Genomic DNA, 23,347 nt, shown 5'->3' on the forward strand with positions numbered 1-23,347 from the left:
AGTAAATAAATAAGTTGACTTAGCATTCATCATCATCATCATCAAAATTATTTCCTACATATGGTTTTTTTTGTTCATTAATTACAACCTTAACTAATTTTTTTCACACATTTCCTACTTCTTTATTCACTTGAAGGTCACAGCATTCCCCAATCCTCCTTGATCATATCGGCGCCTTTTTCTCCGATCATAATTACCGGCGCATTCGGATTCCCGCTCACAATTGTCGGCATAATACTGGCATCAATAACACGCAATCCCGAGACGCCATAAACACGCAGTCTCGGATCAACCACAGCTTCGGGATCATAGCTTGGACCCATTTTGCAAGTGCCTGTCGGATGATAAATCGTAAACGTAAATTGTCTCGTGCAACATTCCCAATATTCGTCTGACATAAAAGGATGATGCGCGCAAGCTGGGAATGGGATTGAATGAGGTCTTGAGCCAAATTTCTGCATTGCTGCTGTCGCTGAGACATTAATGGCGATTTTGATGCCTTCAGTAAGTACTTCGATGTCTTCCTTATAAGTGAAGTAATTGGGATCGACTGAGGGGTAAATAAATGGATTTTTACTGCGAAGACGAACGAATCCAGAACTTTTGGGTCTTAACAATAAAGGCAATATTGTCCATGTTTCTGATTTTTCAAGCGGTTTATAAACCGTATTGTAGAACCCAGGGCGTAAATTTGTGATTTTCCGTATGTTTTGCCCTCCATCTGAGTTTATAGAGCTTGGACCGAAGTGAAATTGAATATCAGGCCATAATCCATCTTTTGGCGCGTATTTTGAATTAACAAAGGCAAGTCCTTCTATACCGGGAAACGCCATTGGGCCTTTTTCATGCATGAGATACTCCAAAGCGACAGCTGCTGTCGCAAATCGATCCGTTCGAACGGAAACTGGTTCATCGATGACGAATGTGAGACCTCCTAAACCCACGTGATCTTGCATATTATTTCCCACAGGCAAGTCTGAGACAACAGGTATGTTAAATTCTTTTAAATGATCAGCAATTCCAATTCCGCTTAACATGAGGATTTGTGGGGTGTGTAACGATCCAGCTGAGAGAATAACTTCACGACGTGCAAAAACGTTCGCTTTGACGTTATTTTTGAAATATTGCACACCATATACGCGATTATTTTTGTCAATTAGTAGTTTCGTAACCTGCGCATTCATGGCGATATGCAAATTGGGCCGATGTCGAAAGGGGCGTAAAAATGCTTTTGACGTACTACATCGCATACCGCGACGCATTGTGGCCTGGGTCAACATAAATCCCGTTTGAATCTCGCCATTGATGTCACGATTCTCATAACCCATCTCTTTTCCTGCTTGAATGAAGGCAATCGATAAGGGGGATCTCCATGGCGCTTCTTGAACCGTAAGTAACCCTCCTTTTCCATGATATTTTGTTCCCGCCAAATACGGATTTCGATTATCTTCGGATTTTGTAAAATACTTTAAAATATCAGCATAAGCCCATCCCGGGTTGCCCTGCTCTGCCCACGAATCGTAATCGCGACTATTTCCTCGAACATAAACCATGGCATTTAAAACGCTCGAGCCTCCCATAACTTTGCCCCGAGGCCAATTACAACGTTCGCCAATCATCGCCTGACAAAATGCTCGATCAGCTCGTGGTTGAGTTTGAAATTTCCAATCCAGTTCGGATAGTTGGAGAAATCCCGCTAACGCGGGAATGTCACTAATTTCTGTTTCGTCGCCGCCCGCTTCGATCAAGAGAACTGTCCAATTTGCGATTTCCGAAAGGCGTGAAGCGACAACAGCTCCAGCTGATCCGGCGCCAACTACGATAAAGTCGTATTGGGCATGGAGGTTTGTGGCGTCGATGATTTTTCCCTCGGGATCGTTATCGACGTACTTTAGGTAGTTGAATCCTATCGCTAATAATGGCACCATCGCTAAGAGGGTCAGCGGAGACCCGAGTATTGGTAAAAGAGGCATTTTTCGTTCGGTAAGAATATCACATTCCACAGCTGTCTCGTTTTTATTTGTGTTTTTTTTTTCTATGTGTGCTTTTTTTGCGTACGTGTAAAACTTTCGTTGGTACACTTTTCTTTTCTTTTTTAGTAGTTTACAGTTTCAATCAACTTTTAATTGTATTTCTTCAAATATTTTTTTTGTGTGTCAAATTTAATGATCCAATATTTTCATCTCCTTTGCGTGATATCACATTTTGATTATTACATCAAAGAAACCAGTTGATTATCAAATTTATGTTTTTTTGTTGTTGTTGTGTATCTTCTTCGTTTTTTCTCTCTCTAATAATTTTTTTTTTGTTGTAATAATTTGACGAAATGACTGCATTCGACGAGTAACACGACAATACTGAAGAAATCACGTCTTCATCGCCAAAGATTTACCGTATGAGAGATATCCATGAATGAAATGAACAGCAAAACACGCACACAATCGAAAAAATAACGGGCCTACAGGTGGTAGCTAAGTACAGAAACTCGCTTTTTATTCGCTTCTTTCTTTGCTTTCATTCACTATTTTTCGTTATTTTTATTATATTCTGTAGTTTTTTGTATGTTATTAACGTGATTATTGTTATTTATTATTTACAACAACTTTAACTTCTATTCATTTAGTGTACTGTTTATTGTTGTTGTTGTTGTTGTTTTACACGAGTTAAGTTTTTTTGCATGATGATCGTTTTGATTTAAATGAGGAGTGATTTGTTCGAAACAATTGAATTGATCGGTTAAAATGAATTTTTTATTAATAGTTTTTTTTGTGAATGGAATTCGCATGAGATCAGCTAAAAAAATCTTTTAACATTCCAACATTTAAGTTGATAAAAAAATCTTAAATAAATTTAATTAATAAAATTTAAAAAAAAAATGTTTTTTTTTATTTCATTATAAAAAAAATTTGTTAAATAAAACAAAAAAATAAATAATAATTTTTTTTTTAAATTTTTAATAATTTTATAAATAAAAAAAATAATTTTTAACAATTTAAAAAAAATTAAAATAGATTAAAATTATTTTTAATAAAAATTCACAAAAATATTTGATAAATTATTTTATTTTTTTAAAATTATTTTATTTAAAAATTAAATTAATACAATTTTTAAATTATTAATAAAATTAATTTTAATATATTTTTTTTTTGTTAATTGTTCAAAAAATAAAATAAAAATAAAATTTATAATTAATTTTTTTAAAATAAACCAATTGAAATTAATAAATATTATTATTTTTATTAATTATATTTTTTTTTTTTTTTTTTTTTTAACATTTTTTTAAAAATTTTTGAGTGTTCTAAAATATTTTTTAAAAAATGATATTAAAAATTTAATCTTTTTTATTTATATTAGAAAAAAAATTATATTTGATAAAAAAATTTAAAAAATTAATAATTTTTTTTATATTTCAGAACGATTTTAGAACGAAAACTTTGGCAGTAAAGGACTCAACTGAAGAAAATTTCATCAAAACAACTCAGAAAATTTTCAAACGAATTTTTTGAAAATTTAATTTCAATTAATTCAAACCAAGCATATAAATTAATTTTTTTTTTTTCAAAATGAAAAAAAATTAAGCTCAAAAAAATGGAAAAACTACAAAAAACAACGTTCCTGATAACACCTATAAAATTATGTGAGAAATATGTAAATTAACATCCAATTATGTTAAGCTAAAAAGAACATTCTCTTGAATGTCACTCGAAGAAATAGTTTCATTATCGCATCATTCGCTACAATTAAACGAAGAGAAATTATCTTCTCCAACTCAGAATAAAATTCCATCAACACACAGACAAACACTCTGAAACCATAAAAAAATGTTCATTTCTTCTTTTTTATTCATTCACTTTACTTTTATTTATCGAATCGCCGGACGACAGAGAATGAGCGAGAAAAAAGTGAGTCAAGGTGGTTTGCTGCTTTCGAACGGACGACATGATCATTGGCACGTCGAGCTTTGACGATGTAACAACTCATCATTATTATTTGTTTACACAAATAATTCACAAGTGACTACTAAAAACTTAGAAGAAAGTCAAAAATAGGTTTTTTGCGTGTTTCAGACAAAAAAAAGTAACAGCAAAGTATAAAAGTGAATTTCGACGCGACAGTGAAAACAATCGTCGTGATGTTCTTTTTATCACATGTGCGAATCGGCACGATGATGCGAGTTTGTCATGCAAGAAACTTTTCATTTCGTTTCCTGCTTGCTGTGAGCAACAATTATTTTCGCATTAAGACCCAATTGTCAATCAATCAAAATGGGCAAATTGTATTAAAATCAATCAATCCCAGATCTGATGAACAAAAAAACTGACATTTTATGCAATTCCGGATAATTTTGGGATCTCTACCTGAACGAATAATTAATGAATTAAACACGATTCACTTTTTAACATTTTTTTTTTGAAGCGATTAAAATTTTTGTATCAGTGACATACTTTTACGCGCGCTACATTTCACTGCGTTTTGTTTATTTATCATTTCGAGCAACATATGAGAGAGTTCATTCGAGTAATTCATTCAAACTTGTTCTAGATGCGAAAAAATCACGAATGTCTGGGGAAATTTATCATGAAAAGCAAAAGTTCGCAGTCAGTCTAAGAGGAATGTTGCAAATGACTCAAAACAACAAAAAAAACCAAAGAAAGAGAGAGATAATAAAACTAAATACAAGCCATTTATAACTTTTTTTTGCAGTCATAAAATGAAGTACGAGACATGTTACTGAGAATTTTTACGTCAACACACTTGTTGTGGTCATGTTTTTCCCCGTAGCTCGATAAAAAAGTACAAGGTGAAGGTAAAAACATAAGTTTTCACTTTCAGAATGTGGTTTACTCACGGATTTGTATGAGGTTGAGAAGACAAAAAGTTGATGGATGTGACATTTTTACGGATGAAATTGTCACATAATGAAGGTTGAAATGTCTTGATTTTGGATAATTTATCAAATTTACGACTAAATTCTTGGTTTTTATCAGAACAATAACAAAAATTGCGCGCCATATTGATCTACATGATTTTTTGAAGCGCCCTCTATAATTGATCTCTTTTTACTGACGTATTTCGCCTAAAAACAAACCCTTCTACATTTGTTTATACAAAACTTAGAAGGGTTTGTTTTTTGGCTGAATACGTCAGTAAAAAAGATCAGATCAGTAATAGAGGGCGCTTCAAAAAAAATTTATAAATCAATATGGCGGGCATATTTTTTGTTTTATTTAAAAGATCTTTTTAAGTAAAAATCTCAAAAATTTTGATAAATTTTAATCACATATAAGAGATTAATTATATGTGATTAAAATTTATGAAAAATCCAAAGATTCAAAAAGATTTTAATGCCTTTGATAGATTTTTCTTAATTCGCTTCTCAACATTCCAAGAAATTTCCTTCTTTTCATCTTTTACTTTTATCAAAAGATCTCTAAAGAGATGTAAATGTTATTTTAAAATTAATTTCGACATTAAAATGCTTTTTAAAAAAATCTCTTTGAGACTATTAAAAAAGGATTTTCATGCGAAATTTCTTTCAAAAATAATTAAATTTGATCCCCGTATCTTCCAAAATAAACTCTTCAAGGTCATTTATTACACGCGCCAAAATTCATCTCGAAATTTCTCCATTTCGCCCGAGAAATTGCTCTCGAGAAAAAAAATAACAACAATTGAAAAACATCCATTTTGCCGATGAGGCATAAAAACGAAGAAGAAAACCGTCTTTATTTACATTTAATCTACATGATTATTATTTATTTATTTACGAACCTCAGTTACAGCGAATAATTCGACATGAAAAGCCCCTTAAGTGAGAGAGGAGCGTAAACATAATTTTTGCGCACACCCGTACTTTCGTTACAATGCAAAATTTGAATGTAAATAAGGCTCGTTTTTCGAGTAAATACCCGAAAATGTTAATTTTTGGTATAAATTTAAATACTCTTTTGTTGAAAGATGTTATTCAATTTTGCTTCATAAGAAATTTAAACTTTAAAAGGTCAAAGTAGATTTTGGTTTGTGGCGAAATTCAGTCTGTTCCTGACATTTTATGCACCCACACGACGACATTCGGACAACAAGAATCGTATTAAAAATATCAAATTTCTCGTTAATCGACCTTTTGCAATGATTTTCGACTCGACACCTACTCAAATGGTATCTCGGATCACACATCATGGAAAGTTATTTATGATTATCCTGCAACCTTTTTGAGGATTTGATTGGAATTTTGGACCGCATATTTTGGTCTGAGTTATGGAAGATAAAGTTTAAGTTCGTAGTCGTGGGTTTGTGACGTTATGTGATGAATATTAAATGATGGCAATTAAGATGCTTTTATCGATAAATAATGTTCTTCTGAAAGTAAATTTTCTCACGAAGTTGATTCAAAATTTTGATAAAAGAAAAAGAAACATTTTTATATCAAAATTGATAAAATTCAAAGAAATTTTTTTTTTTTAATTTTTATCAATTTTGATATGAAAATGTTTCTTTTATCAAAATTTTGAATCATCTTCAATATAAATATAGAAGAAAATTATTTATCGATAAAATTTCTTAAATCTGAAAATGTTTAATATTTCACAAGAAATTAAATTTTATCGAAATTAAAGCAAAATATCTAAAATTAAAATTGCTAAAAGTTTCTCTTGAAACATAATAAGTTTGCCCTTGACCTCTTTTTCATTAAATTTTATGTTCTTTCCTTTTTCTCTTCCTCTGTTTTTCTTCTTTAATACACAAAACTCATAACATTCTTTTGTATATATTAATCCTTTTCCTCTGTGCTACATTTTTCCTCATCATTTTTTATCTCCTGCCTTTTTTCAGTTTATTCCCTCTCCAATGAATAAAATGATGGATGAAGAGGGAAAAAAACAAAGAATGCCACGAATGTCGGTAAGCAACGCACTCACATTTCATTAAAGTTGGATTACAATCACAGAACAATCAAAGTTTTCCACGCTACTTGACTAATTAATAATGAAGTAAATGTGCGTTGGTTGTTTTTCCCGGAAATTCATCTCTCTACATGAAATATTGCGCCAAATGTATGTGATAATTGGCATTGTCAGTGCGACAATGGGAGATATGGTTTTGTGGATTAAATATTTCAACACATTATTACTTTTCGTGTTACAGGGTGAAATTGTGGAACATGACACGTAAAGGAGGTAAAGGAGGATGGACCGAAATTGTTGATTATTTGAGTCTCAAGAGAGAATGAACAACAGAACAGAAGCTGAACTTGATACAATATTGCTGAATTTGGTTTAACTCTCTTGAAAATTGTTTGCTGAATACAAATTTGCTGAATTTGATTGTTGCTGAATACAAAATTTGCTGAATTTGATTTTTTCTGAATACAAATTTGCTGAATTTGATTTTTTCTGAATACAAATTTGCTGAATTTGAATGTTGCTGAATACAAATTCGCTGAATTAAATTTTTGCTGAATACAAATTATTTAATTTTAAATAAATTTTCTATAAATTTTCCATTTATATTCAGGCAACCTCACGCGCACATAATAATAATTGAAATTACATTATTCATCATCATCTGCACCTGTAATTAGTTCAAGTGCCATACGGAGACACTGCATGCAACTGACATGACTTTAATTTTATTCAAAAGCGATTGTGTAATTAATCAACGTGAAATCCGTCTTTATGTTTGCACATTTTACGTGACATTTTCTCCAGAGATACTTTTTATATTAAAATTTCGTCAACTATTTTCCTCTCCTTCATCTTCGTATTGTTCAGAATTTTAAATAACGCAATTTATGATGATCATAATAAGAGACACTCGGGAGGAAAGACAAGCAAGAAAAGTTCAACAAACAAAAAATTCAACCGAAAAATAAAGCAGATAAAAACTTTGCGGTTACTGCATTCATGAAATACATTCTTCTTTTATGTAGAGTGCAACTCAGTGTCATGAAGAAAATTTCACACTGTGCGATAATAAAATTAAGCTAACCGTAACAACCATGGAATAATATATATATGGTTTTAACATTATTATTATAATAATAATTTTTTTATGAATAAATTTTCAGGATAATTTTTACATTCTGTGCAAGTAATTAATGAGGACTGCGAACATGACGGGAATTTATGAGAGTTTTTTAATGGATTTCATGACACTGAATGGAGTGAAAAATTTATGTAAGTACAAAAAATTTACAAAAAAATGTTTTTAATTTAATAATTTTATTTTATTATTTTTTTATTATATTTATTTAATTTTATTAATTTTTTTTATTTATTTTTTTTTGTTTGAAAAAAATTATCATGAAAATTTATTATTTTTTTTGTTATTTTAAAATTTTTTTTTATCGAAATTTTAAATTTAATTTTTTATTTTAATAATTAATTAACTAATTAAATTTTTAAAAAATATTTATTTATTTTTTTGAATATTAATTTTTGATGAAGAATTAAATATTATTGAAAAAATTCAAAATATTTGACAAAAACAAAAAAAATTAAATAAAATAAAATTAATATTCAGCTTAAATTTTTTTAAATAAAAAATTTCTTTCAAAGTTTTTCATTTAAAATTTTGCACAAAAAAAATTAATCTTAAAAATCAAATTTTTAAAATATATTAATTATTTAATATTTTTATTAATTTTATTTTAATTTTTTTAAGCTAAAATTATTTTTTTAAGCAAAATTAAAATAAAATACTTAAAAAAAAATTATTATAAATTTTTAATTTTTTTTTTTTTTTTGTCAAATTTTTTTAATACCTAATATTTAATTCTTCATTAAAAATTAATATTTAAAAAATAAATAATTATCATTATTTTAGTTTACTTAATTAATAAAAAAAAAAATTTAATTTCAATAATTTTTTAATTTTATTAAATTCTTCATAAAATTTAACAGATTTTAATAAATTAAATCAAATCTATCCCTCTCATAATTCAACAAAAAACACAAGTCGTCTCCATTCCCTCCTGTTTTCAATAATAAATTATCATGACTCAGCCGAAGTTAATCAAATCAAAGTCCTCACACGTATTTTCATTGATGTTTTTGATACGTGCTTTCGTCAAAAAGGAATATTTCCATGTAATTTATTCAACCTTTTGCTGTACAGTCCGCGTCACGATTTACGAGTTCTAACGAGACTTTTACTCGCACTTACAACAAACTTTTTACCCAAAAACAACAACAACAAGCATTACACTTTTTTTCTCGTTCCAATTCCGTGAAAAATAATAATAACTACAACAAATTGTATAGCTACCTAATAAATCGTATGGGTATGTGCTCGCGCTATTCTACAGAATAAGTAGCAAGTCACTCGCTGTTGTTGTTATTGTTGCTGCTTGCCTTGTTGTGTAATACGACGAAATCAATAATTTTTCAGCTTGTATCAATTTCACATGTATTTTTTTATTTTTTTTTCTGAATTCACTCAGAATTTTTTTTATTTTATTTTTTTTTATTTACTGCACCTGATAATAAAAAAAATATTTTTTTTTTATAATAAAATATTAACTTTGTTGTCGCTATAGATTAACTTTTTTATTCATTTATTTTTTTTTATAATAAAAACTTTTTTTTACACAAAAAGGACGTAAATGAGAATTTTACGCTTTTACGCACACAATTTTTTTTATATTTTTTTTCAACTTACTTTTTACTTTTTTTTATAATTTTATTTTTTCAACTTTTTTCTCAAATATTTCACTAAATATTTTTCATTTATGTTTCAGACTCACAAAAAAGGATTTCAGTAATTTTCCTCGACGCGACTGTCGACTCTCAACTACTCAATAAGAATAATATTGTGATTCGTCGTTGGATGTCTTGAGCGTGTGTTTGGTATCTGCATTCAATGGAAACTTTTTCCTCTCTCAATTTCGTCACATGAGTGAGTCACGAAGCGCGATTAGGTATATAAGGGATGATTTTGAACGTTTTTCGTCCTTTTTACGAGCAAACATGAGAAATTTGTGTAAAATTTTGTTAAACAACCCCCCGTTTCGTACGAACGTGAAGCTTTTCATTCAAGCTTGGGCACTTGCACACATACTATCATTAGATTTTCATCGGCGCACGCGCTTTCTTCGGAGCTACGATGACATTTTTTCGCTCTCTGTGCTCTCCGAAAATTTTATTTTTCCACATAATCAGCATAACTCACGATGTATGTGTGCAAACAAACGAGACGCTTAACCTTAAACTGGATTTCGCCTGCTTCGCATAGGAGTTTGTCACCACGTCTAAATGTACATCAGGGAATGTAGAAAAAAAACATTTTCTTGCATTTCATGCTATTTAAACGTCAGAACCAGGCGTTTCCTTTCATTGTCTCACAAAGTAATGAATGTGTCTCATTCCGACTTTTTTTCAGGTTTTTTTTTATGGAATCGTAAATCGGTCTTAATTTTGTCCTTGCTGCGACGCAGAAGATGCTCGAAAAAGGCACGTTCCACGCGAGTTGCTGACATTAAAAAGGACAAAGTTTATTTGTTTTTTGCTACCCACAAACATCATCACACCACAGGAGCTCTGAAGCGTAACCATCCTTCACGTCGTCGCTGGAAATTTTCTGATGAAATCTAATTAAAAAATTGAGAGTTGTTAATTAACTCGGAATTTCTTCGAACTTGAACTCGTTTGTTGTTACGAGTGACAGCCAATAAATAATAATTCCGACGTTTGATGTGAAGAACAACGAAAAAAAACCACAAATCCAATTTTTCCTACCCTCCGGATTTTCGATGTCCCCTTAATTAACGATGAATGCACGAGAGACCGGCGAACTGTTAATTAATAATTGTTTGAGTCTACAACAGTTTTCATCATCTTCATTCGTTAATTTTACGTTTGTTCATGCTTTATACATTTTTTTCTGTTTAATCAGATAAATGCCTTCCTTAAATGCCTTCTGAAGATATCCGTTTTCAAAACTCGTCTTTGAACGTAATCACGTCGTATGTTATCCTTTTTTTGCAAATCCTTACCAACTGAAGTCAATTACGATAAAACGAAGATAAACAGATCAACGAGGCGTCTCCATTATTACGAGCGATATTTAAATCGATAGAGAAGAGAAAAAAAATTGTTGAAAAGGGAAATCCGAATAATGATGCGCTTTAAATATAAAATATTCAAAAGTGCTCCTACCTGATTGCTCTTGGTACTCGGAAAAAAGGAAGAATATAAAAAAAATCAAACAATTGTTTTATTTGAATAACAAGAAAAATATAAAAAACGAGAGATGATTTTAATATCAATCATCGATGTGAAGTCAGGTTTTTTTTATCTTCTTTAAATCATACGATTTTTTTTATTGGATTTCGAAGAAAATCAACAAGCAATGATTCTAAAGAGTAATTTAAATAGAGGATAGGAGGAGAAGAAAAAAAATCCAATGGAAAATTTCTGAGAAAATTGTTGATTGATTTTTGTGTTAAAAATTTTCAAGGTTAGTTTATTTATTTTTTTTTTTTTTTTGAGGTCAATGAATTAATATTTTTTTATTTTCATTCTTCTTTGTGAATTATAAATTAAATTATTTATTTTAATTTATTTATTATTTATTTAAATATTTATTTCACTCATTTTATTATATTTTAAAATTATTAAAATATATTAAAATTATTTTTTAAATAATTCAAAAATAATTAAATTACAAAAGAATAGGAAAAAAATTTAATAATTTTTTTTCACCTAATTATTTTAATTTTTATTTAAATTATTAAAATTATTTAATTTTTTTTTGTCCTTTATAAGGAAATTTTTAATGAAATATAAAATAAACTGTAGCTTTAACAAAATGAAAATTCAATTTTTCGTTCAAAAAAATTAATTTAATTTTAAACAAAATTTTAGATTAAAATAATTTATTTGCTTATTAAATATTAAATTAAATTAGTTAAAATTAAAATACCAAAAATTAAATTATTTTTTTAATCATTTTTTTTTTTTTTCAATAGAAATAATTTTTTTCTTTTATGCAAAAATAATTTTAATTAAATTTGTTCTTCATAAGGATTTTTTCGTGGATTTTTCTATATAAAAAATATTTTTTAAATTAAATGAAAAATCAACTGTATCTTTAGAGCACAGTAAATTTTCAATTTCTTTAAAAGAAAATTTTAAATTAAAATTTTAATCGATATTAATGACATGAAAAAACAATTTCATTAAAAACCAATAAATTTCTCGTCTTAATATCCTGCAAATAAGAGCTACATCAAATAATATTATTGCAATTTTTCGTCTGTAAAAAAATAATAAAATTTCTCATGCCTCATTGAACAACAAATCAAACTGCCAAACATTGCCTCAGGCTCGTTTGTGATGTCCAATATTAAATTATGTCTTTATAGATTTTTTTTATTCTTTTTCAACTTTTCTCATTTTTTTTTCCTTTTTTTAGTTGATGCATTTTTTTCAAATGCGTCAATTTTCATTATTATTTCATTCGCTTTTATTGGATGTTGTGTTTTTCGGCTAAATTTATCTAAACCAGTACTGAATTGAACGAGAGATGAATTATTAATAAAGTGAAATTTTATTGCTTGCCGCCAGACAAAAAATTTCGTGTTAAATTTTTTAAGAGAAGAACCCGAAACGTGTGTCCGTGTTTTTCTTTTATTTTTAGTCTTACGAAAAAAAGGAATATTTGGCATGTCCGAACACGATTAATAAGGCGGATCAATAAATAAAATCTTTTTTCGTCGGAAAATTATTAAATAAATCCTTGCACGTTTTTGGTGAGTCGGAAAAACTGACAAATTTGCGTCAAAAGCGAAAAAAGTTGTGACAACTAATAAAAGTTTCGCACACATGTTTTGGCAAAAAAATAAAAGGCATGAAAAAAATCGATCGATCGGGTTATGTAAGCATTTTACTGCCAAATGTCGCTTGTTTCTTCTTCTGGGTAATATTTTATCCGTATGAACGTGAAATATGTGTGAACATCGTTTTACACTCCGCAATCCCATGAAATTGTCTTTTTTTTCTTGTGGGAAATGTGAAAATGAGACGCCAGTCAATATGACGCCCGCACTCATTGTCTGTTATTTCTTCCCTCAAGATGCGAAGAAGCAAGGCTGTAGGTCATGTCCTCATAAACTTTCTTGAGGGTAGTAATGAAAAATTCCAACAATGTCTGTGATAAAAGTCAAGTTGTAAAAAAAAGATGAAAGTAATATTTATGCTCTCGAGGGAGTTTTCATCCAATTAAAAGTTGGTATCCTTCAGAGGAGTGAAAGTTTGTTTAATTTTAATTTCTTCTTTTTTTGCGATAATGCTAATTATGTTATAAAATTTGTTTTTTTTTTTGCATAATTTATGAGGCTGTTAACATCATTTATCATTAGAATTTTTTAAATTTTATTTAAAAGTTTTTTTTAATAATTTTATTATATTTTTTATGAAGAAAAAAATTTAAAAAAATTATTTTATAAAAAATTAATTTTATTTTATTTGATTTATTTTTTAATAAATTAAATATTTTTTTTAAATAATAGTTCAAATAAAATTAAAATTTAGAATATTAATTTAATAAAATGTAATCTTTTATTTTAAAAATATTTATATACACATTAAAAAAATCATTAAATGTTATTCATTTAATAAGAATGATAATTAAAATAAATTAAATTAAATTTTTATTATTATTAAATTAATAATATTTAATGATTTTTATTTAATTTTTAAAAAATAATTTATTTATTTTAATTAAGTAATAATAAATTATTTATAAAGGTAGATGAAAAAAATAAATAAAAATAGATTTAAAAAATTATTTTAATTTTTATAACTATTTTTTAAAAAAATTATTGAAAAACCATAAAATAAAATATTTTTGAGTTAATTTAAAATATTAATTAAACTTGAAACATCCCGTCATCCATCATCAGAAAAAAAATACGAAAAAATTATAATTATCTCATAAAATTTCTGATTATGGTGATAAAAATACATTTAAACTTCCGTTCTTTAAATTCTTGCAGACAGAACAATTTTCGCCAACGCGTGCTGAGCAAAAAAAAAATAATTTTATTAAAACTTTTATCTTTTTCGCTTGTTTTTCTTTTGTCTTCCAGCCATAAACTTGAATAAATTTTCTAATTAAATCAAGCGAAATCATCACAATTTGCTTCTTGGCAGTATTCGTTCTAAAATTTTCATTGCCACAACAAAGTAAAAATAAAGTGAATTAATTTCTGCCGCAAAACAAAAAACAATGTACAAGACAATCACCTGCCTTGAGGGAATTTACTTTTTTACTCCGACATCAATCGCAGAGGGAAGTATGGTTGAATGAGGCGATAAGTGGGAGATTTTTGCCATGATTTATTTTCAATCCATGAAGGAATTATGACTTAATCGCCAGTCTAGCCATTTTTCGTGACGTTATGGAAGTTATGAGATTTTGATGTTAATGAAATTTGTTCATGTTGTGATAAAATGTCAAGAAATTATCATAATTTTGTATCATAAGAGTTATTACCTCTTAAAAAAAATATTTTTCATAATAAAAATTATTTAATTATATTTTTTTAAATTAAAAATTTTAATAAATTAATTTAAAAAATAAATTTAATTTTAAAAAATAATTTGAATTAATTAAAAAATATAATTTTTTGAAGTTTTATATTTATCTTTCAAAAATTAATTTTTTTTTAATTTTAAAAACTAAAAATTTTTTTAATAATTATTTTAATTTGATTTAAAAAAAACAAATAATTTTTTAATTTAAAAAAAATCTGATAAAAAATATTTTTTAATTTATTTTAATAATTTATTTTTTTTTCATAATATAGGTTAAAAATATTTTTGAAAAAAAAATAAATATTTTTAAAAAATAAATTAAAATAATTTTTAATGAAAAAAAAACTAACAAAAAATATTTTTTAAATTAATTTAAATAATTTTTTTATTTATTTTAATTTCTATAATTTTTTAAAAATTAATTTAATTTTGTTTTTTTAATTATTTTTTTTTATAAATTTATTCAATAAAAATATTAACCCACGTGACTTGTTCATATCAACAGATAATTCAAAAATATTTTCGAATTCGAATTTAATGAATTAGTGTGATGTCAAGTTTATTTATCAATTTTATTCGTCTCAAATATCAATCGTTTAAAAGCCGCTCTCCATTAAAAATTGAAGAAAATTAATTGATTTTCCATTAAAATAATTAAATTTCATCTCGAAAAAGCATTTAAATAGTCAACAAAAATGGTAAGAATTGAAAAATATTCAAGATTTGTAAAAATTTTCAATATTTTTCAATAAAAATCGATTTTTTGCATTTCATAACCTCACGATTTGTTTTCAATTTCTAACAAAAATTATTTTTTTTTAGACTATTGGCAAAAACAACAAGATGGTTCAGCATTTGAACTATCGCGTTCGCGTCGTTCTTCAGGACTCCCGAACTTTCATCGGCACATTCAAAGCTTTCGACAAACACATGAACTTAATTTTGGGCGATTGCGAGGAATTTCGCAAAATTAAATGCAAGAACACAAAATTGCCGGAGCGCGAAGAGAAGCGAGTTTTGGGATTTGTCTTATTGCGCGGCGAAAATATCGTTTCGTTAACAGTTGAAGGTCCTCCGCCGCCAGAAGAAGGATTACCTCGTGTTCCAATTCCCGGCGCGGGAGGTCCCGGATTCGGAAGAGCTGTTGGAAGAGGAATTCCTGCAGGCATGGCGGGCATTCCAGCTGGTTTGCAAGGACCTGTAAGGGGAATTGGAGGACCTGCGCCTCAAAATATGGCGCCAATGCGAGTGCCGGGCATGCCGGGAATGCCTCCGATGGGTAGAGGACAACCTCCTCCGCAAATGCCGCCCGGAATGAGAGGACCAATGCCGGGTATGATGCGTGGACAACCTCCTCCGCGATATTAAATCAACAGAAATTCTTGACTTTCATTCATTTTTTATTAAAATTTCATCATTTTTCATCTAAAAATGCGTTTTTAACGTCTTGCAAAGTTCGACTCCATCGTCCTTGACGAACGTTGAATATTATTCAAGTTGGATTTGATACGAGACTCGACAGAAGTTGTAGAATTTGCTGTTTTCTTCAGTTGTTTCGTCAGGAAATCCTTATCGAACTCTCGTTTCGCCTCCTCTTCTTCACGTTTTTCGTTGTCGCGATATTTTTGTACCTTTTCCGTGCGTTCTTTTTCACGCCACGAAGCATTTGCCGCCATTTCTTTCAATCGAGCGTCAATTTCTTCTTGTGTTAGTTTCGTAGTTGATCGTTTTTGATCAGATTTTGATGCGGAAATGCTTTTAACTAATTTTTTCGGACTTGGACTCCTTCTTTTTGTCATTTTTTGTGGATTTTTCAAGGCAATTCCCTTTCCATCGGACGTAACTAAGCCAAAATTTCGTTTTTTTGGGCGCCCATCGTCGGAATCTCCATTGTCGGGTTCAGAATTTGAAGCCGAAGAAGACGACGAACTCGATTTTCGTTCCTCACGACGTTCTGGCGGAGATTTGTTACGCTTTTCAGGCGTTCGGGAGCGTCTTTGACGAGGTTTTTCGATGCTACGAGAACGGGAACGACGATTTCGGCGAGGAGATGTGTTTTTTCTGTCATTTCGCAATGAACGATCGGGACTTCGATGGCGTTGAGGGGATCGGGAACGTCTTCTATTGATTTGAAATTGTCGATTATCTCTTCGTTGAGGACTTTTTGATCGATTTCTATCAAAATTGGGTCTTCTGTCGTCTCTGCGATCAAAATTTCTTCGAGGACTTCGACTAAAAGAGCGTTTTTTATCGAAATTTCTCTCATCTCGTCGATTTCTGTCGTCGCGACGTTCATTTTCTAATTTTTTCGATACTTGAAAGTCATCTGAAGAGCTTCCTGAACTCGAATCTCGTTTATTTTTCTTCTTTTTCTTCTTCTTTTTGGATCCCGTCATCTTATCAAGTTCTTTTGATAACACTTCAAACTTGCGCGAGAGTAATTTATCGACATTTCCGTCGTCATTGTCGTCAGAATCGACGTCCTTCGTTAGCGCGCCTTGCAATCTCTTGTATTTTTCCGCTAAAGCTTTGTCCAAATCGACGTCGCTGTCACTGTCGTCGCTGCGTTTTCGTTTTTTCTTCGATTTTTTCTCCTTTTTTGACTTTTTCTTCTTACTTTCGCTCTGTTCCTGCTTCAGCATTTTGTGTAATTCCTTTAATTTTACGGGATTTTGCAAAATTTGTCGTCTCGTTTCCATTTCCTTCTGTTTTATCAGCATCAAGGGATCCTCGAGCATCTTTCGCGCCATATCTACTTGCTCCGTGCCCGGCAATCCTTTGTACTTTCGAATGCTAAAGGGGATGACTTCGTGTTCGACGTGATTTATCGGCTGAGAAATGGCAACATTGTTAATTGGATCAGCTTTTGCCTTCTCTTCTTGGTCCAATTGTTCGAAATTTTTGTCAATTGTGCGTCCCATCAAGTATTCCTCGCGATTTAGTTGCTGCCCTTTGTACATCCATTCGAGTTTTTTATTCGCTGAATCGCCGTCGTCGAGAAACCCGGAAGAACGAGCGATATTTTTGAGGTCTTCTCGATCGCGTTCATCCTGGATTTCACGTTGGAGCTCCGCAAGACGCTTTTTCTCCGCGGCTTCTTTTTGTTCCGCCTTCCAAACTCGCTCTTGGTTGGAGAAATTTTTTGGATGCCATGATTTTTTCGTGTTCTATAAAATTTTTTGTTAAATTAAGAGAAGTTCAAGGAAGAAATTAAATGAAAAACCTACCAAATCCCCTCCTCCCATGATTTTTTTAAAGAAATTTAAGGAAAAAAATAAAAATTTGCACGAATGACGATCAAAACATGGGATTTTGGCCCACAATTCGTTAAAAAAATCATTACTCCTCATGAAATTTTGTGAGTTGGTTGAAATTGATAATCTTATTTATCATTTTCGATCGTCTCAAATCATTTCATGAGGAGTAACGAGTTGAAAAGTAAATATTGGGACCATGAATCGAAGTCTCATCGACGTAATTTCATAAATTTAAAGGTTCGTGAGTGATTTTCCATTCAAATATTTGTGAAAAAAATCATCTGAACTTCTTTTCTCTTGATAAAAATTGAAATTTTCCTTCAACCATCGATATTTTCGGGGAAATCAAAAGAAACAAGAGTGCCCTTGTGAAAAGTGAAAGTTTTGCCCAAATAAATTTCGTGGATTTCAATTAAAGTTCAAAGCTCAATGTGCGAAAAATGCTTAAAAATGTCAATTTTTCATAAATTTTTTAAAGAAACCAAAAAAATTCTCATTTTAAGTGACGTCAATGAACATGTCGAAGAATTTTTCAAGCAAAAGGGATCAAATTCCATTACTGGATTTGTTGTTTAAATATTTATGGAGCGTATTATGTAACTCCAGCAGTAGTTGCGAGTCATTCGACATTCAATCCGTGCTCAACAATGACCTGAACAGACTTTTTGTTTCAATTTTTGTGCTTTTTTGTGTTCTTCAAAGCACAATTGACGGCAAACTTTTATGTTATCAGCGATTTTGTCGTATGTTCTGTGCAGTTTTATACGGTTTTCGAGTCGTTCGTTCAACGAAATTGCATCATACGATGATCTGGTCATGCGTGGTTTTCATGTAGAAGAGGCATGAAGTACTTTTTGTTACAATGAATTTAGGTTTCTGAATGATTTTTTGTCTAAATTTAAACTATGTGTATTGGAAATATTGTTGGATGGAGTGAGAAATGTTATTGCGTTTGATGTTTTGTGTTTTTTTGTGCTTTGTTCATCGATTAAGAGAGAATTTGATGAATTGTTAGAAGAGAATTTGAATGAAAAGAGCGCAATTTGAAAATTTTATTGAAGATTTTTGAATTAAAAGTTATAAAAATTGAAGATTATTGCACGAAAAGTGAAACGAAAAATCGAAAATTATGAAAATAAGGTACTTTTCAGAAATATTTTCAAAAAAAAAATGTATTTCAAAAAAAAAATTTTAAATTTTTGATACAGAACCAAATTTTGCTCGATTTTGAGAATTTTTATTTCCTCAAAAATTTTATTTTAAATAAAATATTTACTTTTTGTGACATTTATTTGAATTTTTAAATTTTCAGAGCTTCAATCTATAAAAAAAAATTTTCAAATTTTTAACGGTCAATTTTTGAACTGACATTTGATAAATTTTTTCGAAATTTGAAAAAAAATATTTAAAAATTAATGAAATTTTACATATTTTTCAATTTTTAATAAGATTAACATTTTAATAAAATGTTAAATATTTTTTAAAGATTTGATGATAAAATTTATATTTTTGAAAAAAATTTTTAATTTTAAGAAATATTTCAACATAAAAATTAAAAAAAATTTTAAAATTTTTAATAATTTTTTTTTTATTTTAAAAATTCATAATGAAAATTTTTTTGAACTTTTTTTTGAAAGAAAATTTCATGAAAACTTGAGAAAATTGACAAAAAATTATCTGAAATTGAAAAAAATTTAATAAATTAAATAAAATTACCTCTTAAAATTTTTATTGTTTTTTTTAATCAAAAATTTTTTTTTTGAAAAATAAATAATATTAGTGTTTAAATAAATATTTAAAAAAAATAAAAAAAAATTAAAAAAAAATTAAAAATTTAAATTTTTAAAAATAATTTAAAATTTTTTAAAATTAATTAAAAAAAAATATTTTTTTTAAATTAAATTTTAAATAATCAATATTTTTAAACAAAAATTTATTGAAATCCCCGAAAATAATTTATTTTCATTAAAACTAAATAAATAATAATCAAACACTTTCACAAATGCGAAAATTTGTCATTCCTATAAAAATTCCTCAAAGTCGTTAAAAGAAATTCTTTCACTTAAAAACATTGTGCGTCACTTCCCATCATTTATTTTTATTTTTTTCTGCATCATTTTTCTTTCAATTTCAAAGTTCATCTATTTTTGTATATTTTTTTCTCTATTTTTTCTCTTCTTTTCTTCCGCGCTTTGACAAAAAAAAAATATTTTACGTCAATTCACCTACATTTAAAATTTGTCTGATTCACAATATTCATGCAAAAGTTTATCAACGTGTTCGTGTTGGTCAGACAAATAAATAAATACTGATAACGACACATTACAACCTTTTTTTCTGGTTTGTTTGTACATATTTACAACTTTTTCTTCGTATCATCGCTTTCGTACGTCGACTTATGTGTGGACAAGTCAATAAAAATATTATTGTATAATCGTTCAAATACCGGTCAGTCAGTTGAAAACGACTCTTTATTGAATTAAGTCGTGTCTTTTTTGCCGTATTAGCATTAATTGTGGTAAAAAATATTTTTTGCATTTGAATTTTTTTTTTTACAAAATTTAAAATTTTTTGAGTTTAGAAGAAATTTCTATTCAAGAGATAATTTTAAAACAATAAAATCGGAATCAGATGATTTTTTGTGCTCTTTTTACGTAATTTTTGTATTAATTGAAATCATATGTTGTGCTTACGTTTGCAGCTCTCTTGGTTGGCAGTAAAGAAGGAACGACAAAGCCCGACGTGGAAGTGAAAAAAATATTTTTTGAAGGATTTTTGAATTTTTTAACGCGAAAAAAAGAGAAAAATGTCTGACAAAGGAACTATGAGGACATTCATCAATCCCTATCCACGTAGACCGTGGATGGCAGAAACGGGAGCTGCAGCTCCAGCGGGACAAACAAAAGGCCTCAAAGGAATTGTCGCGGGCGGCATAACGGGAGGCATTGAAATTTGCATCACATATCCCACGGAATACGTCAAGACACAATTGCAACTCGATGAAAAAGGTGAGATTTGAGTTTTTTTTTCTATTGCTAGGTCAGTGATGCGCTTATCGATATTCACGAAGTATGTGAAGGCCATTGAATTTAAATAATAATTTTATTTTTTTGCAGCGTGAGAATTAAAAGGGAATTAAATTAAAAAAATATTTTTAAAAATAATTTAATAATTAAATAAATTAAAAATAAATAAAAATTTAATTTTTTAATCATTGATTTAAAAAATTTTAAGACACTACTATTTTTTAATAAATAATTTTTTTTAAATATATAAAATTTTAATTCAAAAAATTTTAAAATAATTTTAAAAATTAAAAATAATTAATTAATTTAATTATTTCACTTAAATTATTTTTTAAAAATTTAAAATTTAATTTAATTTTTAAAAAATTTTTTTTTTCAAAATAAATATTTTTATCTTTTTTATTTAAATATTTTAATTTTTTTTACTTTTTTTTCACGTTAAAATTTTAATGATTTATATTTTAAATTTTTTATGAATATAAATAAATTTAATTTATTTAAATTAATTTTTTTATTTAAAAAAATTAAATTTATTTTTTTTTTAATTTTTTTATTTAATTGAAAAATTTTTAAAAAATTAATTAAATTTTATTTTTTTAAATTAAAAAAAAATTTATTTTTTTTATTGCAAAGAATTTAAACTTAATTTTATTTTTTTTTTTTTTTTTTTTTTTTTGTTTAAAAAAAATTAAATTTTAATTGAAAATTATTTTTAAAAATTTAAATAAAATTAAATTTGAATTAAATTTTTTTATTTTTATTTTTTAAAATTTTCAATAAAAAAAATAAAATAAATTATTGAAATAAATTTTAAATTAATTTAAATGAATATCAGCGACAAAAAAATTTACCACTGCAGTATCTACGTGCGATAAGAGCCTCTTCAAATCAAAGTTTTTTTTTTGCAACAAACTGATTGGATTAATTGATTTTTTTATTTTTTCAGGTGCCAACAAAAAATACAACGGCATCATCGATTGCGCCAAGAAGACTGTCAAGCAAAATGGTTTCTTCGGACTGTATCGCGGTCTCAGTGTTTTACTTTACGGCTCCATCCCCAAATCCGCCGTGCGTTTTGGCGCCTTCGAAACGTTCAAACAGCAACTTGTCGACGAACGTGGTCAACTCAGTACTCTCGGGAAACTCGGAGCTGGCTTGGGAGCAGGCGTCGCTGAAGCACTTTTAGCCGTCACTCCCATGGAAACTGTCAAAGTGAAGTTCATCAACGACCAACGAAGTGCAAATCCCAAATTCAAAGGTTTCTTCCACGGCGTCGGGCAAATTGTCAAGGCAGAGGGCCTCACGGGCGTGTACAAGGGCGTTACAGCAACAATCATGAAACAAGGTTCAAATCAAGCAATTCGTTTTTATGTCATGGAAACGTGTAAAGATGTCTACAAAGGCGACGATCCGAATAAACCGGTGCCGAAACTCGTAGTTGGAGCATTTGGAGCGATTGCTGGAGCGGCAAGTGTCTTTGGAAATACCCCAATTGACGTCGTGAAAACTCGTATGCAGGTAAGAATTTTTTTTATTTTTTTAAAAAATAATTTTTTTAATAAAAATCAAATTTTTTAGGGACTCGAGGCTTCCAAGTACAAAAATACAATGGATTGCGCGATGACAATTTGGCGCAACGAAGGACCAAAAGCATTCTACAAAGGAACAATTCCTCGATTGTCGCGCGTGTGTCTCGATGTCGCCATTACTTTTATGATTTACGACTCGTTTATGGACCTTTTCAACAAATTTTGGCATTAATTTGTTCATTTTTCGGTTTTTTTGGTGTTTTTTTTGACAATTTTTATTTTTTAATTTTTTTTTTAATAATTTTAAATCGTTAAAGTCATGAGATAAAAAAAAGTTCGTTAACTAGTCAAAAATTTATTCAAAAAAAATTATTGCCATTAAAAAATATATTAATCGCGCACTTTTGTTGACAAAAATTAGAAAAAACGCACGTTTTAGACGACAAAAAAATACAAAAATTGATGGATGCACTGATATTTAAACGTAAAAATCGCACATGCCTTACAACAAAAACTATACAACTGAAAGTAGAGCTCAAAAAAACATATTTAGAGATAATTATTTACCTCACAATGAAAAAAAAAATATCTCGCAATGTTCACTTTTGCATTTAATTTAATCAAAACTCTGTTCTTGTCATTCCGAAACTATTTCATGAGAGATACCAAGCTTTTCTATTTTTTACTATTTTTTTAAAGAATTTTTGACAATTTTTTACGTAAACTGTTTCAACTGTACCTCTGTTAAAGCTATTTATTTTAATTTTTTTTAGATTTTAAGGTTATGTTGTACTACTTTTTTTTTTGAGAAAAAAAAATATAAGAGAAAAATATACATAGATGAATATTACCTATTGATGGAAAAATTTGATGATTTTTATTTTTATAAGGCTTCAATTAGTCGTTTTCTGAAGAAAAATTATCTAAAAATGTCAAAATTTAAATTTTTTTGCGAAAAATTTGTAAATGTCAATTCAAAAAATTTCCGTTAAAAATTT

The 23,347-nt window shown here is 28.5% G+C and overlaps 5 protein-coding genes across 11 annotated transcripts in view; 2 read left to right on the forward strand and 3 right to left on the reverse strand.

Annotated features, from left to right (window-relative positions):
* LOC134827925 (endophilin-A) overlaps positions 1-23,347 on the reverse strand; it is a 40,107-nt gene that overhangs the window by 12,928 nt on the left and 3,832 nt on the right. Inside the window, exon 1 of one of the 6 annotated variants that reach the window (XM_063840821.1) lies at positions 9,268-9,447. The exons of the other annotated variants lie outside the window; for them this stretch is intronic. The gene's annotated coding sequence lies outside the window, so the exon portion shown is untranslated. Of the gene's footprint in view, positions 1-9,267; positions 9,448-23,347 lie in introns of those variants that run through there. 6 annotated transcript variants of the gene reach the window in all.
* LOC134828212 (glucose dehydrogenase [FAD, quinone]) lies at positions 138-1,973 on the reverse strand. Its single transcript, XM_063841239.1, has one exon. The coding sequence runs from the start codon at positions 1,971-1,973 to the stop codon at positions 138-140; it is 1,836 nt and encodes a 611-aa protein (XP_063697309.1).
* On the forward strand, positions 15,120-15,964 carry LOC134838154 (small nuclear ribonucleoprotein-associated protein B-like). The gene is made up of 2 exons (XM_063853625.1): positions 15,120-15,235; positions 15,360-15,964. Exons 1-2 carry the CDS (start codon positions 15,233-15,235, stop codon positions 15,903-15,905), a joined length of 549 nt encoding a protein of 182 aa, XP_063709695.1. The 5' UTR covers positions 15,120-15,232; the 3' UTR covers positions 15,906-15,964.
* On the reverse strand, positions 15,927-17,838 carry LOC134838153 (pre-mRNA-splicing factor CWC25 homolog). Its single transcript, XM_063853624.1, has 2 exons — positions 17,765-17,838; positions 15,927-17,704 (listed from the first exon to the last, which is right to left on the reverse strand). The coding sequence occupies exons 1-2, from the start codon at positions 17,780-17,782 to the stop codon at positions 15,977-15,979; spliced, it is 1,746 nt and encodes a 581-aa protein (XP_063709694.1). The 5' UTR covers positions 17,783-17,838; the 3' UTR covers positions 15,927-15,976.
* On the forward strand, positions 17,976-23,150 carry LOC134834413 (putative tricarboxylate transport protein, mitochondrial). Of its 2 annotated transcripts, none has more exons than XM_063849064.1 (4): positions 17,976-18,031; positions 20,496-20,802; positions 21,767-22,338; positions 22,399-23,149. In XM_063849064.1, exons 2-4 carry the CDS (start codon positions 20,601-20,603, stop codon positions 22,579-22,581), a joined length of 957 nt encoding a protein of 318 aa, XP_063705134.1. In that variant the 5' UTR covers positions 17,976-18,031; positions 20,496-20,600; the 3' UTR covers positions 22,582-23,149. The 2 variants fall into 2 exon arrangements, with proteins under 2 accessions (XP_063705134.1, XP_063705141.1); XM_063849071.1 differs by lacking the exon at positions 17,976-18,031 and adding an exon at positions 20,268-20,312 and having other exon boundaries at positions 22,399-23,150.

Source organism: Culicoides brevitarsis, chromosome 1 (genome assembly GCF_036172545.1).
Source record: "Culicoides brevitarsis isolate CSIRO-B50_1 chromosome 1, AGI_CSIRO_Cbre_v1, whole genome shotgun sequence".
NCBI classification, from domain to species: domain Eukaryota; kingdom Metazoa; phylum Arthropoda; class Insecta; order Diptera; family Ceratopogonidae; genus Culicoides; species Culicoides brevitarsis.